General features: G+C 42.2%; 1 protein-coding gene across 8 annotated transcripts in view; it reads left to right on the top strand.

The window, feature by feature from the left end:
* lrba (LPS-responsive vesicle trafficking, beach and anchor containing) overlaps window positions 1-20,113 on the top strand; it is a 778,336-nt gene that overhangs the window by 56,611 nt on the left and 701,612 nt on the right. For all 8 annotated transcript variants that reach the window (XM_061923000.1, XM_061922999.1, XM_061922998.1 and 5 more), the window contains one exon: window positions 19,314-19,545. In XM_061923000.1, the coding sequence (XP_061778984.1) occupies window positions 19,314-19,545 (232 nt within the window). The remainder of the gene's footprint in view (window positions 1-19,313; window positions 19,546-20,113) is intronic.

Raw genomic sequence — 20,113 nt, forward strand, 5'->3', positions numbered from 1 at the left:
TCCGCCGTCTTCTTCTTCTTCTTCTGCCCCACCAGGTGAATTAAGTGCTATTGGCGGAGTTACAATGCATAGTAGGCTACCGCCACCTACTGCACCGGAGTTGTAACTACAAGGTACATTCACAGGCAGAGTCCCATTGCTTTTATGAGCGGTCGAGCGAGTCAAAAGCCGAAAAATCCATTTGTGGCGGACGTAATTCTTCGTGGCGGGCCGCCACAAATAAATGAATGTGTGGGAAACACTGCTGTTATCCGACTGCTTTAGCACCAGGCTCTTGAATGTATCCGTACACAGTCATCAAGTTAGGATTCAGATTGTGGTTATTATCAAAGTTTTTGACCCTTGGTTATTCAAACACAGTAAAAATTTACAATATTGAAACATGTTTTCATTGGTTGCTGCTTATCCAGGCAGGAGTACAGGGAATATTAAATGAACACTAGTTCAAGGGTTTAAAAAAAATAGATACAGATTTTTACAAATTATCTTTTTGTACAACAGACTACCTATACCTCCACTCCATAGTTAAATGTAGTCATCAAGTATCATTTTGGTTCCATGTTCAAAGGATCTTATTGATGTCATTCAGTCTGCTCTTACAGAATTAAAGCATGGCAGGTGGCTCCTCTGAAGATATTCTTAGAAATCCACTTATTAGAGAATATTCCACTTCACTTCGCTCTTTTTTACCTTAGTCACTTTTTGCTCACCTTCACTTGACGATAAGAGGAAAAGGGTTCAATCCCTTGAATTGTTTGCCAGTATCCAGTCAAAACCTAATGATGCCTGTTCAGTTTCAGAAAACTTAAGAGTGATTTGACTTTTAATGAATATACTTATCTGGTATAATATATATATATCAGTCAGGGCGTTGAGGGAATCTGGTTTGGTGGCTGCAGGATTAGGTCTCTGCTATTTGCAGATGATGTGATCCTGATGGCTTCCTCCGGCCAAGATCTTCAGCTCTCACTGGATCGGTTCGCAGCCGAGTGTGAAGCGACTGGGATGGGAATCAGCACCTCCAAGTCCGAGTCCATGGTTCTCTCCCGGAAAAGGGTGGAGTGCCATCTCCGGGTTGGGGAGGAGATCTTGCCCCAAGTGGAGGAGTTCAAGTACCTCGGAGTCTTGTTCACGAGTGGGGGAAGAGTGGATCGTGAGATCGACAGGCGGATCGGTGCGGCGTCTTCAGTAATGCGGACGCTGTATCGATCTGTTGTGGTGAAGAAGGAGCTGAGCCGGAAGGCAAAGCTCTCGATTTACCGGTCGATCTACGTTCCCATCCTCACCTATGGTCATGAGCTTTGGGTCATGACCGAAAGGACAAGAACACGGGTACAAGCGGCCGAAATGAGTTTCCTCCGCCGGGTGGCGGGGCTCTCCCTTAGAGATAGGGTGAGAAGCTCTGTCATTCGGGGGGAGCTCAAAGTAAAGCCGCTGCTCCTCCACATCGAGAGGAGCCAGATGAGGTGGTTCGGGCATCTGGTCAGGATGCCACCCGAACGCCTCCCTAGGAAGGTGTTTCGGGCACGTCCGACCGGTAGGAGGCCACGGGGAAGACCCAGGACACGCTGGGAAGACTATCTCTACCGGCTGGCCTGGGAACGCCTCGGGATCCCCCGGGAGGAGCTGGACGAAGTGGCTGGGGAGAGGGAAGTCTGGGCTTCCCTGCTTAAGCTGCTGCCCCCGCGACCCGACCTCGGATAAGAGGAAGAAGATGGATGGATGGATGGATGGACTTATCTGGTACAAGTGTGCTAAAATTAAAATTAGAATAACAGATCAGATTTACAAAGCCAAAGCACCCTAAATAATCTTCAAATTAGCCTGAAGTCTTTTTGTTTAAGAGTAAAGTAAATCTCCGTGGTTGTGCGATATAAACGATCAACTATATACATTTGGCTGAAAATAGTTTTAAATACTATTGTCATATCTTGATAATGCATGTTGATGACACATTCTAGCTGTGTCCAACAAATTTGACAGCAACAAGTGAACGAACGCATCCTCAACCCAATGCAGCGTCCTTACCAGTAACTAATGTCCCTTGTCTCTTGATCGATGCAAATATCGACAGTAGTGATACCAAGTATTATATCATTTTATGGTCTTTTATCATTTGTGTTGTGGTTTACAAACCCAGCAAATATGTCTCTAGACACAGGAGGATTTTTAAAGGCAAAATAATTTCAATCAAAGCTAGTAGTAGGAAATAATTTAAAATATTGAATTGATATTGTTCGACCACAATCCTGTGTTCTTGTCTGATTATAATTGTGGTATCAATGTAATCATTTAATGATCTTGAAAATGTTAAGTATCAGTATCAGCACTTATATGGCCAGTAGTGCCCCTGTAACTACTTGGTATTGGATCCATACCCAAATTTGTAGTATCGCCCAAAACTAACAACAGAAGACTAAGTGCTTAGTACATTTGAACAGAAGTGTAGATAGAACCATGTTACAACAGAAAGTAACCAGTTATAAACATTAAATTAGGAAGTTGATTAATAATTTTGATAATACAACTGGAAATGACACAAAATGTTACCGCATTTGTCAGCAGCTAAATTAGGAGCCGTGCTTACCTGCTTTGAAATGCTTCTATTATTTATATACTAATTAATATATTGTGATACATACCGTTATTGCAGGAGGCTGCAATATATATCGCAATATACAGTACTGGCCAAAAGTTTGGACACACCTTCTCATTAAATGCGTTTTCTTTATTTTCGTGACTATTTACATTGTAGATTGTCACATCAAAACTATGAATGAACACGTTGAGTTATGTACTTAACAAAAAAAGGTGAAATAACTAAAAACATTTTTATATTCTAGTTTCTTCAAAACAGCCACCCTTTGCTCTGATTACTGCTTTGCACACTCTTAGCATTCTCTGGATGAGCTTCAAGAGGTAGTCACCTGAAATGGTTTTCACTTCACAGGTGTCAAAGTTTTGATGCCTTCAGTGACAATCTACAATGTAAATAATAATAATTCTACTCATGAACTGTTGCATACAATTTGTCAAAAATATACTCTCCAACTGTGTTGCCTGTGCTATTGTTTTTTTTTAGACAAATACAACATGGTGGGACGTTTATTGAACCCAAATCTTTGATCCCACAAGTCAGAATGACTTGAACATTTTCACATAGAATAGAATAGAAAGTTCTTTATTGATCCCTGGGGGAAATTCAGCACCACTCACATATGAGATTAAAACGCCCACTGTAAATGTAGGGTATTTTAGTTGAATGTACAGTGGGGCAAAAAAGTATTTAGTCAGCCACCGATTGTGCAAGTTCTCCCACTTAAAATGATGACAGAGGTCTGTAATTTTCATCATAGGTACACTTCAACTGTGAGAGACAGAATGTGAAAAAAAAATCCAGGAATTCACATTGTAGGAATTTTAAAGAATTTATTTGTAAATTATGGTGGAAAATAAGTATTTGGTCACTTCAAACAAGGAAGATCTCTGGCTCTCACAGACCTGTAACTTCTTCTTTAAGAAGCTCTTCTGTTCTCCACTCGTTACCTGTATTAATGGCACCTGTTTGAACTCATTATCTGTATAAAAGACACCTGTCCACAGCCTCAAACAGTCAGACTCCAAACTCCACTATGGCCAAGACCAAAGAGCTGTCGAAGGACACCAGGAAAATAATTGTAGACCTGCACCAGACTGTGAAGAGTGAATCTACAATAGGCAAGCAGCTTGGTGTGAAAAAATCAACTGTGGGAGCAATTGTCAGAAAATGGAAGACATACAAGACCACTGATAATCTCCCTCGATCTGGGGCTCCACGCAAGATCTCATCCCGTGGGGTCAAAATGATCATGAGAACGGTGAGCAAAAATCCCAGAACCACACGGGGGGACCTGGTGAATGACCTTCGGAGAGCTGGGACCAAAGTAACAAAGGTTACCATCAGTAACACACTACGCCGACAGGGAATCAAATCCTGCAGGGCCAGATGTGTCCCCCTGCTTAAGCCAGTGTATGTCCAGGCCCGTCTGAAGTTTGCCAGAGAGCACATGGATGATACAGCAGAGGATTGGGAGAATGTCATGTGGTCAGATGAAACCAAAATAGAACTTTTTGGTATAAACTCAACTCGTCGTGTTTGGAGGAAGAAGAATACTGATTTGCATCCCAAGAACACCACACCTACTGTGAAGCATGGGGGTGGAAACATCATGCTTTGGGGCTGTTTTTCTGCTAAGGGGACAGGCCGACTGATCCGTGTTAAGGAAAGAATGAATGGGGCCATGTATCGTGAGATTTTGAGCCAAAACCTCCTTCCATCAGTGAGAGCTTTGAAGATGAAACGTGGCTGGGTCTTCCAGCATGACAATGATCCCAAACACACCGCCCGGGCAACGAAGGAGTGGCTTCGTAAGAAGCATTTGAAAGTCCTGGAGTGGCCTAGCCAGTCTCCAGACCTCAACCCCATAGAAAATCTGTGGAGGGAGTTGAAAGTCCGTGTTGCTCGGCGACAGCCCCAAAACATCACTGCTCTCGAGAAGATCTGCATGGAGGAATGGGCCAAAATACCAGCTACTGTGTGTGCAAACCTGGTAAAGACCTATAGTCATCGTTTGACCTCTGTTATTGCCAACAAAGGTTATATTACAAAGTATTGAGTTGAATTTTTGTTATTGACCAAATACTTATTTTCCACCATAATTTACAATTAAATTCTTTAAAAATCCTACAATGTGAATTCTTGAATTTTTTTTTCACATTCTGTCTCTCACAGTTGAAGTGTACCTATGATGAAAATTACAGACCTCTGTCATCATTTTAAGTGGGAGAACTTGCACAATCGGTGGCTGACTAAATACTTTTTTGCCCCACTGTACGTATGTATGTATGTCATTTTGACTACAACCCATAGATGGAAACATAGATGTCATTTACAGCCATTAGAAAAGAAAACTAGACACAGCAGCCTAATGAACGCCGCCATCGTCAGTTATACTGCCGCTTGTCCTACATTATTCGCTTGACTAGACTCGCCCCAATCGGTGCGACGCCGGCAATGAGCTAGGTCATGAGCCAAATCGCTTCTGTTTGGCGAGTGTGCAGCTTTGCGCTTTCATGCACCAGTGTGCCAAACGGCATTTGGTTTGATGAGATGGCTTGCTAAAAAAGATGATGGCTGTTGGGTTGGGGGGAGGCGGAGACCATCAACCAGTTGCTCGAGCGCAATGGCTATCACGGCTCTTTCAAGTGTTTTCGGCCTTGGATTGTTTGAAAAACAAAACACGCTTTGGTGCAGTATATGGTCCTCATCTAAAGGTCAGTGTTGCTGCTCATGGATCTGATTGTTTTCATGTGGAAAGGCCTGAACAGTACAACAGAAGTACCATGGTCTGTAGCATCAGCCTCGCTGCACAATATTGATCAGAACTAAAAGCTGACATTTCAAAGACATGCCTTTCAAATTTAAATTAATTACTGGCTTAACTAGTAATCAATTATTTGAGTATAAAGCGCTAAAACATACCGTCCATCCATCCATCCATCTTCTTCCGCTTATCCGAGGTCGGGTCGCGGGGGCAGCAGCCTAAGCAGGGAAGCCCAGACTTCCCTCTCCCCAGCCACTTCGTCCAGCTCTTCCTGTGGGACCCCGAGGCGTTCCCAGGCCAGCCGGGAGACATAGTCTTCCCAACGTGTCCTGGGTCTTCCCCGCGGCCTCCTACCGGTCGGACGTGCCCTAAACACCTCCCTAGGGAGGCGTTCGGGTGGCATCCTGACCAGATGCCCGAACCACCTCATCTGGCTCCTCTCGATGTGGAGGAGCAGCGGCTTTACTTTGAGCTCCTCCCGGATGGCAGAGCTTCTCACCCTATCTCTAAGGGAGAGCCCCGCCACCCGGCGGAGGAAACTCATTTCGGCCGCTTGTACCCGTGATCTGGTCCTTTCGGTCATAACCCAAAGCTCATGACCATAGGTGAGGATGGGAACGTAGATCGACCGGTAAATCGAGAGCTTTGCCTTCCGGCTCAGCTCCTTCTTCACCACAACGGATCGATACAGCGTCCGCATTACTGAAGACGCCGCACCGATCCGCCTGTCGATCTCACGATCCACTCTTCCCTCACTCGTGAACAAGACTCCGAGGTACTTGAACTCCTCCACTTGGGGCAAGATCTCCTCCCCAACCCGGAGATGGCACTCCACCCTTTTCCGGGCGAGAACCATGGACTCGGACTTGGAGGTGCTGATTCTCATCCCAGTCGCTTCACACTCGGCTGCGAACCGATCCAGCGAGAGCTGAAGATCCTGGCCAGATGAAGCCATCAGGACCACATCATCTGCAAAAAGCAGAGACCTAATCCTGCAGCCACCAAACCAGATCCCCTCAACGCCTTGACTGCGCCTAGAAATTCTGTCCATAAAAGTTATAAACAGAATGGGTGACAAAGGGCAGCCTTGGCGGAGTCCAACCCTCACTGGAAACGTGTCCGACTTACTACCGGCAATGCGGACCAAGCTCTGGCACTGAGCATACAGGGAGCGGACTGCCACAATCAGACAGTCCGATACCCCATACTCTCTGAGCACTCCCCACAGGACTTCCCGAGGGACACGGTCGAATGCCTTCTCCAAGTCCACAAAACACATGTAGACTGGTTGGGCAAACTCCCATGCACCCTCAAGGACCCTGCCGAGAGTATAGAGCTGGTCCACAGTTCCACGACCAGGACGAAAACCACACTGTTCCTCCTGAATCCGAGGTTGGACTATCCGGCGTAGCCTCCTCTCCAGTACACCTGAATAGGCCTTACCGGGAAGGCTGAGGTATACATACATACCGGTATAGTGAAATTACATTATTCACCCAAGGAACTTTAGTTATTAGAGGGTTCCGGTCGGACGGTTGAGGAGGGGGGGGGGGTTCTGTGCTGCAAGGGGTTCTGGGTATTTGTTCTGTCGTGTTACGGTGCGGATGTTCTCCTGAGATGTGTTTTGTCATTCTCGTTTGGTGTGGGCTCACAGTGTGGCGCATATTTGTAACAGTGTTAAAGTTGTTTATGCGGCCACCCTCAGTGTGACCTGTATGGCTGTTGACCAAGTATGCATTGCATTCACTTGTGTGTGTGTAAAAAGCCGTAGATATTATGTGCCTTTAAGGCATACTTGCCAACCTTGAGACCTCCGAATTCGGGAGATGGGGGGGGGGGCGGGGTTTTGTGGTAGCGGAGGTGTATATTGTAGCGTCCCGGAAGAGTTAGTGCCGCAAGGGGTTCTGGGTATTTGTTCTGTCGTGTTACGGTGCGGATGTTCTCCTGAAATGTGTTTTGTCATTCTTGTTTGGTGTGGGTTCACAGTGTGGCGCATATTTGTAACAGTGTTAAAGTTGTTTATACGGCCACCCTCAGTGTGACCTGTATGGCTGTTGACCAAGTATGCATTGCATTCACTTGTGTGTGTGTGTGTAAAAAGCCGTAGATATTATGTGACTGGGCCGGCACGCAAAGGCAGTGCCTTTAAGGCATACTTGCCAACCTTGAGACCTCCGAATTCGGGAGATGGGGGGGGCGGGGTTTTGTGGTAGCGGAGGTGTATATTGTAGCGTCCCGGAAGAGTTAGTGCTGCAAGGGGTTCTGGGTATTTGTTCTGTCGTGTTACGGTGCGGATGTTCTCCTGAAATGGGTTTTGTCATTCTTGTTTGGTGTGGGTTCACAGTGTGGCGCATATTTGTAACAGTGTTAAAGTTGTTTATACGGCCACCCTCAGTGTGACCTGTATGGCTGTTGACCAAGTATGCGGGGCATTCACTTGTGTGTGCGAAAAAGCCACATATAATATGTGACTGGGCTGGCACGCTGTTTGTATGGAGGAAAAGCGGACGTGATGACAGTTTGTAGAGGACGCTGAAGGCAAACCATCACCCAACCATGCAAATTTTGCATTTCCTTTGGAAATCGAGGTCCCAGAGTCTAGAGGAAGACAGGAGAGGCACAGGATCCACGTTGCCTGAAGTCTAGTGTAAAGTTTCCACCATCAGTGATGGTTTGGGGTGCCATGTCATCTGCTGGTGTCGGTGCACTCTGTTTCCTGAGATCCAGGGTCAACGCAGCCGTCTACCAGCAAGTTTTAGAGCACTTCATGCTTCTTGCTGCTGACCTGCTCTATGGAGATGGAGATTTCAAGTTCCAACAGGACTTGGCGCCTGCACACAGCGCAAAATCTACCCGTGCCTGGTTTACGGACCATGGTATTTCTGTTCTAAATTGGCCCGCCAACTCCCCTGACCTTAGCCCCATAGAAAATCTGTGGGGTATTGTGAAAAGGAAGATGCAGAATGCCAGACCCAAAAACGCAGAAGAGTTGAAGGCCACTATCAGAGCAACCTGGGCTCTCATAACACCTGAGCAGTGCCAGAAACTCATCGACTCCATGCCACGCCGCATTAACGCAGTAATTGAGGCAAAAGGAGCTCCAACCAAGTATTGAGTATTGAGTATTGTACATGCTCATATTTTTCATTTTCATACTTTTCAGTTGGCCAACATTTCTAAAAATCCCTTTTTTGTATTAGCCTTAAGTAATATTCTAATTTTGTGACACACGGAATTTTGGATTTTCATTTGTTGCCACTTCAAATCATCAAAATTAAATGAAATAAACATTTGAATGCATCAGTCTGTGTGCAATGAATAAATATAATGTACAAGTTACACCTTTTGAATGCAATTACTGAAATAAATCAAGTTTTTCAAAATATTCTAATTTACTGGCTTTTACCTGTATAAAAGAAATAATTGACTTTCAGTGAATTCTAGCTATATATATATATATATATATATATATATATATATATATATATATATATATATATAAAATAAATACTTGAATTTCAGTGTTCATTTATTTACACATATACACACACATAACACTCATCTACTCATTGTTGAGTTAAGGGTTGAATTGTCCATCCTTGTTCTATTCTCTGTCACTATCTTTCTAACCATGCTGAACACCCTCTCTGATGATGCATTGCTGTGTGGCACGCACAAAAGTGCTTTCATCAAATGCACTAGATGGCAGTATTGTCCCGTTTAAGAGTGTCACAACATTGCTGTTTACGGCAGACGGACTGCTTTACTGTAGACGTTCTTTATATTGTGGGAAAGCGGACTCAGGTCCACATGGAGCTGGAGGGGGCGTGGCCTCCAGCTCCGCCTGAATTTTGGGAGATTTTCGGGAGAAAATTTGTCCCGGGAGATTTTCGGGAGTCTCCCGGAAAATCCGGGAGGGTTGGCAAGTATGTTGAATGACTCTTACCATAATATGTTACGTTAACATACCAGTTGGTTATTTATGCCTCATATAACATACACTTATTCAGCCTGTTGTTTACTATTCTTTATTTATTTTAAATTGCCTTTCAAATGTCTATTCTTGCTGTTGGCTTTTATCACATTTCCCCAAAAATGCGACTTAAACTCCAGTGCGACTTATATACCGTATTTTCCGCACCATAAGGCGCCCTGGGTTATAAGCCGCGCCTTCAATGAACGGCATATTTCAAAACTTTGTCCACCTATAAGCCGCCCCGTGTTATAAGCCGCATCTAACTGCGCTAAAGGGAATGTCAAAAAAACAGTCAAATAGGTCAGTCAAACTTTAATAATATATTAAAACCAGCGTGATGTGGGCGCGCATGGAGTCGTATATCAACATGGATGAAGCTGCGTGAAAAAAGCCACCCGGCCTCTTCGCGTAAACTTAAACTTACCTTAACCACTCGCTCATCTTTTCTTCATCCATCCCTTCGAGTTAGCTTTTATGATGACGCCGGCTGGAAAGGTCTCTTTTGGCAAGGTCTTCCTTTTGAATATCACCATGGGTGGAAGTTTCTGGCCATTAGCATGGCAAGCTAGAACCACAGTGAAGGATGACTTCTCATTCCCTGTGGTGCGAATATTCACCGTACGTGCTCCCGTTGTATCCACAGTGCGGTTCACAGGAATATCAGTTGCTGTGAAATAGTAATCCGTGTGCGGATGGAGAGATTGCGTCTTTTCATGAACCGGATCCCTGTCGTTTAGTAGCAGCCATTTTGTGGTCTTTACAGATGTAAACACACAAAGGAAATGAAGTACGGTAATATCCGCGCGCTTTTTCTTCTTCTACGCGGGCGGGTGGTTGCTTACAGTAGAAGAAGAAGCGCTTCCTGTTCTATGGGGGCGGGTGCTTACCTTGGCGGTTGCTTGCGTAGAAGAAGAAGCGCTTCCTGTTCTACCGGGAATCAAATCAAATCAAATCAACTTTATTTATAAAGCACATTTAAAATTTACCACAGGGGTAGCCAAAGTGCTGTACAATGAGCAGGTTAAAAGATAAAACGAGTACCGAGCAAACACAACACAACACAAACAGAACATGATAAAAAATAAATAATTAAAATAGAATTAATAAAAACATAAAAACATAAAAACAGGATCACAGCAGGTGTATTATGGGGCGCCATTGCAGGATGGATATCACTCAGTGTTAAAAGCCATGGAATAAAAGTATGTTTTTAAGAGAGATTTAAAAACAGGAAGAGAGGAGGCTTGTCTAACACTCAGGGGTAGGTCGTTCCAGAGCTTGGGAGCAGCAACGGCGAAAGCTCTGTCACCTCTAAGCTTCAGCCTTGTGTCAGGGACCGTCAACAGCAGCTGATCGGCTGATCTTAAGGATCGGGTGGGGCAGTAAGGCTGAAGGAGGTCGGAGAAAAGATGGCGGCTGTTTACCGTAGTTACGAGGCCGAAACTTTATGAAAATGAATCTTAATATTTATCCATATATAAAGCGCACCGGGTTATAAGGCGCACTGTCAGCTTTTGAGAAAATTTGTGGTTTTTAGGTGCGCCTTATAGTGCGGAAAATACGGTATGTTTTTTTCCTTCTTTATTGTGCATTTTCGGCCGGTGCGACTTATACTCCGAAAAATACGGTATTTAAAAGCTAAATTAAGGTGTTTGGATGTTTTTTTTAAGGGCTTTGTCGGCGGAATTGCACGGCGCACATTGGCTCCGTTGAAAGCAGGCTTTTAATCACATTTATTTAATATTTAGAATGCAAAAAAACCCCAAAAACATCCATCGTCATGTCTCTCGTAATGATTGTGAACGAAAATTCCCAAAAAAGTGCAGTTCCCCTTTGAGTGGAATACATCTTACACCAACAGCTTCTGCGTGCAAGCCAGGACACTGCAGCAATGCGTGTTATTTTTTTTTTTTTATAGTGCACATGCTTTTTTTGGGGCTTCCTGGGTGACTGGCTGTTGGAAATGGCAAGTGGCAATCAGGCATGAAAGCCAGTGGAACGGGAAAGGCTAAAACTGGCAAGTGGAAAATGGAAGGATGGTCCGGTGAAAGGCTAAGAAGCCTGCGACTGTCGCTTGACTGTGCTTTGCCAGGATATTTTTTTTTATAATTGGAAGATATGGTCTTCTTTTCTTGTGTCTTCTTTGAAAACCCTCAAAGTGACCTTTAACATGAGCGTCGCTCCGACTACATATACAACTTTCCAATGATCCCTGCCGTGCTTCCATGTTCTTCTCCATGGAGACTATAGGAAACGTGCTCGTGCTTTGTGTTAGGTCCCAGCGGCTGCTAAGCCATGATTAATTCAGGTAGGCCTCAGGGGGAAAGAGCCAGGCTAGGTTACCCAGCCAGGGATGGTGATAGTGTCTGGTTGCCTTAAAGCCACAGTGTTTTGGTGCAGGGACCCTCATATGTTCAGACCAAGGCTGAACCTGGCAACCTCTGCTGCAGGCTTGAGAAGACACACCTGTAATACAGATAAGTTTTATAATCATGAGGCAAATGGTCAGTGACCTATGGACAATGAGTGGTTAAGTTCTGTACCTGCCTCTGCAATGACTATTTGCTATGTTTTTCAAACATCCTGGCTCAAATTTGACCGACATGTGCTTGTCAGCCTCTTAAAAGGTGGTACCCAAATGTCACCCTAAAGTTACAGTGGTTGTTTTGTAGCGCGCATTGAGCTGTGTGACAAATTTCAAGCGGAACGGTCTTATGGGGACTGACTTTACATTCTGGTGAATTTGGCAGAAACTTTGTAGCAAAGGCAACACAGAAGATGTCAGGTTCAAACACTGATGACATTTATTAATCAGATAAAGAAGCAAGGAATCAAACAGAGAGAGAATTCAATTTGGCTCAATTGTACCTTTGTACAGTGTCCCACCACGCTCTGACGAAAGATTGTACGCCTCCTTTTTTATTTGGACTTTCCCTGATTACATGGCAACAGCTGTTTCTAAAGGAAGGGGGTCGTAAACAGCCGCTGCCTTTAGTCACAAAACAGTTCAAAGAAAAAGTGCCTGGAGGGGAGTCAGGTCCTGCTTCCTCTCCGCTTTGTAGATCTCGGGTCAAGATAAAATCTTCCCGTGGATTACAATACATCAAAGAAACCCACACCTTCATGTCGCTTCCCATCCTACACAGTGGAGTTTTACAAGCCTTTTGCTTGGTAGGATCAAAGACAGCTAAGGCTGCAGCTAACGATTATTTTTCTATCGATTAATCTATCGATTATTTTTTCGATTAATCGGTTAATCTATAGATTATTTTTTCGATTAATCGGTTAATCTATAGATTATTTTTTCGATTAATCTATAGATTATTTTTCCTTTTACCGATTATTTTTTTTATTTAAAATGAAGATGAAAAAATAAATGTTGGCCAGTTTTTTCAAAAGGCATGACTTTTATATACAAAAAAAAAAGTATGGCCACTCAGTCAACATTGACAACAACATGACAAAATATTCTGTAACAATGTAAACATTTAAAACTTTTAACATTTAACAAAATTAAAAGTAGCTTATTTGCTTTTTAATGTGCAAATATAAAAGTAAACATCCAGTGCAAATCTTAATATTCTGCAATAGTATAAGCATTTCTAAAGTAAAAGTATTGCTTATTTTGCTTTAAAATGTGCAAAAATAAAGATAAACATCCAATACAAAAAAGTGCAAAAGGAAATATTCTGTAACAGTGTAAACATTTCAACAAAAGTAAAAGTATTGCTTATTTTGCTTAATAACACAACAATGATAGTATGATTAAAGTGAAAGTTAATTGTTGGTTTGTACATAGTATATGTAACTGTTAATGTTGTAAAAGGTATTTGCACAACTAATTAACGTTAGCGTTAAAGAGGAGCGCGTCTTTGTAAACACTGAACAGGCATGCCAAACGCGCCTCTCAGAGCGAAACAGTGTTTTAGTTTATGAATTTACAACGCAGATACAAATGACACATTCATGATTTTGTGTAATGATGACAATGTATACTCACGCGGACGATTGACTAGTTGATGGTGATGGCAAGAACGCTGTCGGGTGTTTTCTTTTCAAATGTTCCTTCATAGCCGTTGTGCTGCTATGATAGGCCATTTCCGCTCGACACAGTGTGCATACAACAACTGTCAAGTGTTTTGCTTTTTTTGCTGTGCTTATCCCACACTTGAAGGGATGTACCAATGCTGAATGTGGCTTCTGGATTTCACTCAAAAGACCAGACCGTAGTTACTTTTTCCTTTTATTTTCCTTTAGTTTGCAACAGTTTTTCCAACCAAGAAACAGCTTCTTTTTTCTTCTTTAGTCTTTTTAGCAGTCTTTAGCAGTGTTAGTAGACTTTAGTTTCTTTAGCTGTCATTAGCTGTCTTTAGTAGCCTTTAGTAGCCTTTAGTAGCCTTTAGCTTCTTTAGTAGGTGAAAAACCTTTAAGGACAAAACACCACAAGATTAACATGCTGTAAAAAATCAATCAATTATCAATCCCATAATTTACAACTATTAATTAGCTATCAAACTCTTAACCATTAAACAAGTGCAAGAAAATGGACACATCTTTTCCCTTTAAGTTAAAACAGATTTTAAATAAATTGTCTCAACATAAATGCACCAAGATACATATAAAATACATTTAACACCAGAAACACAATAGATAAATGCAACAGAAAACCCAATATGCAAATACATAAATACCTAACCAATTAACCACCTATTTAGATACATATTTAAAATCCATATTCAATATAAATATATTATTAATTTAGCAGTGAAACACTCAATCTTAAACGCTGTCTGCTGGTAGAAAAATGCCCCTTTTTCTACGCCCTCACCAACACAGTTAAATCCAACACTTTAAATTGAGCGACTTCACCCTCCTGATGAAGCAAACTGCTCCAACATTTATCAAACTAAGCAAAGAATATCAACACTAAACAACAGTTACATAACACACTGTGTGTATTTAGCCTCCAGACTAAGCACGCTACATGCACACAACCCCCCCTCCCATCTCACCAGCGCAACAGGTGCGCCACACCCATGAAGAGAAATATTAAATCTTACATACTTTTGGCACAACTCTGGGTTATCTGTAATGAACTAAACCTTTTTCCACTTTGCGCTGGCGTCTTTTGTACTCCTTGATTTGACACAGCGGTCTAATTAGCGGGCTCGCGCACCAGCAGATGAGACGGGAGCGCGCCGCGTTATACCTGCGCGCGAACGTAAACTGATCGGCTCTGATTTTATAAGCCGACTGGCCGAAATAATGCCGAATTATATACATTTGTTTATTGAAATACTCCCACACTTTTGACGACTTTTGGCGTGCTTTTTTCCCCTCGCTCGCACCGCTCGCATCATCTGCTTTGCGCTCCGCCATGACGGCAGTGTGACGTAAATATGCGACGCGTCGAAGCATAAAAACGACGTCGACGTATTTACGTAACCGATGACGTCGACTACGTCGACGCGTCGTTTCAGCCTTAAAGACAGCTTTTGTCCTCTCGCCGGGCCCGAACTCATGGCCACACAAAGTTTTGTGATAACTTAGATACGATTATTCTGACAGTTGAAGACATTTTTTTTTGTGTATTGCGGTTCAAGAGTAGAAGAGTTAGCTGTGACAATGATGAAACGTGATAGTAATTAATTGGACAATTTTGACGAGTACTTTAAAGGGGACCTATTATGCTTTTTTGCAAACCAACTATTTTTATCTATTGGTATCTGGTTTTGTGTATTTGAAATCTGCATAAGTGTCAAATGTGAAATCAAACCATGAAGGCATGGCGGAGATCTTTATAAAACAATATTGCTGACGGGGAGAAGACACAGTCAAAGTGCAGGCACATACATAAGATTGCTCCCAAAATGGCATATCCTAAGAGACGGTCAGAAAACTGTGATGGTCTGTAAAAACATAATCTAGGCAAAATTTTGACCAAAGTCGCCGTTTTGATGATATTTAATTCCTAAGGGGGCGGGTGAGTGTTTCGGGGACGAAGTAGTGGTCCGTGTAAACATGATTTTCACAGACAAACATTCCTTTTCTTCCCGACGACTGCATTTCAGTCCCATTATGTAATTTTGTAGGTCTGACTTAGACCTACATTTCATAATAGTACATTGTCGGGCTAAAATCAACAGGAAGTTGGCAATTCCCCCTTCAAGACAAAAAAGTACTAAAAATAGTAAGTTTTGCCTCTTTGAGCTGTAATTTCACCCCCTTAACACGCTTCAAAACTCACCAAACTGAACGCACACATCAGGATTGGCAAAAATTGCGATCTTATAAAAAAACCTAACCCCAAATCTCAAAATTGCGCTCTAGCGCAATTTTTGAATAAAACGCAGAAAAAACGGAAGAAAAAAATGACAAAACTGCCTGTAACTCCAACTGGGAAGGTCGGAGAGACATGAAACAAAAACCTCTATGTAGGTCTAACTTAGACCTACATTTCATAAATTGACAACCCCCAGCAAAAATCAACAGGAAGTTTGCTATTCCCCCTTCAAAACAACATTTTTGTAAAAACCGGTCACCTTTCTTCAAACATTATCTCCTCTGAGCGCGTTTGTTGTTTCGGCTTCAAACTAACACAGGAGAGAGATTGAACCCTTCTGATTAAAAGTTGGCGAAAGAGTTTTGATACCTGCTCCGGTTTTGATTTTATGACCCTTCAAAGAACCTCTGCGCTGATGCTGCTGTTTTTTCAAGATGGCTGCTTAAAAGCAGGCAGCACCAGCGTGCCCACACAATGCAGACAAGGTAGGTACACTAGACAAAAGTATTGGGACAATTCGGACTAAAAGTAGACAAAAGTATTGGGACACTTATGACTACTACTGGACAAAAGTATTGGGACACATAGCACGAAAACTTGACAAAAGTATTGGGACACTTATGACTACCACTGGACAAAAGTATTGGGACAATTATGACCAAAAGTATTGGGACACTTACACTGCACAATAGTATTGGGACACTTAGGAATACCACTGGACAAAAGTATTGGGACACTTAGGACGAAAACTGGACAAAAGTATTGGGACACTTACACTGGACAAAAGTATTGGGACACTTAGGACTACAACTTGACAAAAGTATCGGGACACTTAGGACTAATACTGGACAAAAGTTTTGGGACACTTAGGACTATAACTGGACAAAAGTATTGGGACACTTGGAACGTAAACTGGACAAAAATATTGGGACACTTGGGACTAACACTTGACAAAAGTATTGGGACAATTCGGACTAAAAGTAGACAAAAGTATTGGGACACTTATGACTACCACTGGACAAAAGTATTGGGACACATAGCACGAAAACTTGACAAAAGTATTGGGACACTTATGACTACCACTGGACAAAAGTATTGGGACACTTATGACCAAAACTGGACAAAAGTATTGGGACACTTACACTGCACAAAAGTATTGGGACACTTAGGAATACCACTGGACAAAAGTATTGGGACACTTAGGACGAAAACTGGACAAAAGTATTGGGACACTTACACTGGACAAAAGTATTGGGACACTTACACTGGACAAAAGTATTGGGACACTTAGGACTACAACTTGACAAAAGTATCGGGACACTTAGGACTAATACTGGACAAAAGTTTTGGGACACTTAGGACTATAACTGGACAAAAGTATTGGGACACTTGGAACGTAAACTGGACAAAAATATTGGGACACTTGGGACTAACACTTGACAAAAGTATTGGGACACTTATGACGAAAACTGGGCAAAAGTATTGGGACACGTACTACTAAAACTGGACAAAAGTATTGGGACACTTAGGACTAGCACCTGCCAAATACGCGGGCCCGACCAACGCTGCTTGCAGCTTTAATTATTATTATTATATTATTAATTTCCATGATATTCCGCGTTCTCCTCATCCATTGTGGTAACGGGGTGAAAAAACTTTGACCATTTGACTTCAGGTCGGTCTTTGACCATTTTGACATTTTAAGGTGTAAACCAGGGGTGCTCATTACGTCGATCGCGATCTACCGGTCGATCTCGGAGGGTGTGTCAGTCGATCACCAGCCAGGCATTAAAAAAATAGTCCTAAAAATGAGCGATCATAAATCTTCACTATGACGTCACTTTCGTCACTTGATTGACATTCACGGCACCCGAGGGTCTTCTGGGATGACGCTGGCTGCTGCCAGCTCATTAAAATTACCGACTGGAAGGCGAGAAACACTTTATTTCAACAGACTCTGGCGCCGTACCTGTCGTCAAAACTCCAAAGACCGACTGCACAGTTGCACAATAAAAGCGCTACTTCATCCTGCCTGCGCTACCAAAATAAGAGTCTCAGAAAGCTGACGTGCACAAGCTAGCAAGCTACGGAGTTTGCCGACAATGTATTTCTTGTAAAGTGTATACAAAGGAGTACGGAAGCTGGATGAATAAAATGCCAAAAACCAACCACTTTCATGTGGTATTGGACAGAAAGGAGGACTTTTTTTCTCCTCCATTCGAAAATGCGGACCTTATCAGCACTACTGTCTGATTCAAATCAATGCAAGTCATCACAATCAGGTAATACACCAACTTATATTCTTGTCTTCATGAAAGAAAGGAATCTATATGTGTTAAACATGCTTGTATTATCTCTAAACACTTTTAACTTATTAACAATATTAACTATATGTGTTAAACATGCTTGAATTATCTTTAAACACCTTTAACTTATTAACAATATTAACTATTTGTGTTAAACATGCTTGTATTATCATTAAACACCTTTAACTTATTACCAATATTAACTAAAAGTGTTAAACATGCTTGTATTATCTTTAAACACCTTTAACTTATTACCATTAACTAAAAGTGTTAAACATGCTTGTATTATCTTTAAACACCTTTAACTTGTTAACAATATTAACTATGTGTTAAACATTCTTGTATTATCATTAAACACCTTTAATTTATTAACAATATTAACTATATGTGTTAAACATGTTTGCATTATCTTTAAACACCTTTAACTTGTTAACAATATTAACTATATGTGTTAAACATGTTTGCATTATCTTTAAACACCTTTAACTTAACAATATTAACTATATGTGTTAAACATGCTTGTATTATCATTAATCACCTTTAACTTGTTAACAATATTAACTATATGTATTAAACAAACTTGTATTTTCATTAAACACCTTTAATTTATTAACAATATTAACTATATGTGTTAAACATGCTTGTATTATCATTAAACACCTTTAACTTGTTAACAAAAACATATGTTTCATAAATAAGTAAATATAAATGATATATATGAATGAGACAGAGATCCCCACGACTTGATCAATTGAAAAGTAGCTCGCCTGCAGAAAAAGTGTGAGCACCCCTGGTGTAAACAAACGATCCGCCTTGCACACAAGGTCTTTTATTTTGGAAATAAACCGGGTGTTTTCTTTTGTTTCTGTGCATGACTTCCTGCCCCAGTTAATCTGATTTTTACCGAATTGATCTGCCGTGGTAAAAGAGGATTAATTCAGGCTCTCAGTGTGACATAATTCGACCGGATAGATATTCGCTCCATCTCGGAATCACTTGTCAAATTCAAGCGGACACTAATTCGGCTTTGTAAATCCATGCCGAGTGTGTGTTAGCCGCTCTCTATCTCCATATTTTCCCGAATGACGTCCTCTACGTCGTCCAACTCTGATGGATGGATGAGTCGCTTGGAGTGTCAGCCTCATAAATCAACTGTTTCTGAGATGGTGGGGATGGCACCCTGGAGAGGGTCGTGGCACATCTGGACGCAGCGCCGTCAGTCAGAAATATGGCACTAACGTTGTTGTTTTATGAAGTGATGGCCCATGCAAGCAAATGTAGCACAGTATGAGTGCGGCGTACATGTTAATACGACCATGAGATCCTAAGTATTCCCAATTGCAATGTACAATTTTTAACTCATGTTTATCCTGACCTCCCTCCAGCTGGTCGGCGGACAGTTCGACCTGGAGATGAACTTCATCATCCAGGAGCCTGACAGTATCGTGTGCATGGTGGAGCTCTTGGACAAGTGTGAGCTCACCTGCCAGGCGGAGGTGTGGAGCATCTTCACCGCCATCCTCAAAAAGAGCGTTCGCAACCTACAGGCGTGCACCGACGTGGGCCTCATCCAGCTGGTGCTGCAGCGCGTGTCGGCCACTGACAGCATGATCGCAGGTACCACCATTCAGTCCTTTTGCTTTGCATTTCTGTTTTGTGAGCTGGACTTTCATATCAAAGCACCTTTGCAACCAGTTATTTAATTACAATACACCACACACACACACGCACATCTGAGGGTGTGTGACAGTGTTGCTCATCTGCAAAGGTGGGTAGTAACGCGCTACATTTACTCCGTTACATCTACTTGAGTAACTTTTGGGATAAATTGTACTTCTAAGAGTAGTTTTAATGCAACATACTTTTACTTTTACTTGAGTATATTTATAGAGAAGAAACGCTACTTTTACTCCGCTACTTTTATCTACATTCAGCTCGCTACTCGCTACTAATTTTTATCGATCTGTTAATGCACGCTTTGTTTGTTTTGGTCTGTCAGACAGACCTTCATAGTGCCTGCGTTTCAACAAATAGTCACTGGTGACGTTCACTCCGTTCCACCAATCAGATGCAGTCACTGGTGACGTTGGACCAATCAAACAGAGCCAGGCGGTCACATGACCTGACTTAAACAAGTTGAAAAACTTATTGGGGTGTTACCATTTAGTGGTCAATTGTACGGAAT

This window comes from Nerophis lumbriciformis, linkage group LG27, assembly GCF_033978685.3.
Source record: "Nerophis lumbriciformis linkage group LG27, RoL_Nlum_v2.1, whole genome shotgun sequence".
Taxonomy (NCBI): domain Eukaryota; kingdom Metazoa; phylum Chordata; class Actinopteri; order Syngnathiformes; family Syngnathidae; genus Nerophis; species Nerophis lumbriciformis.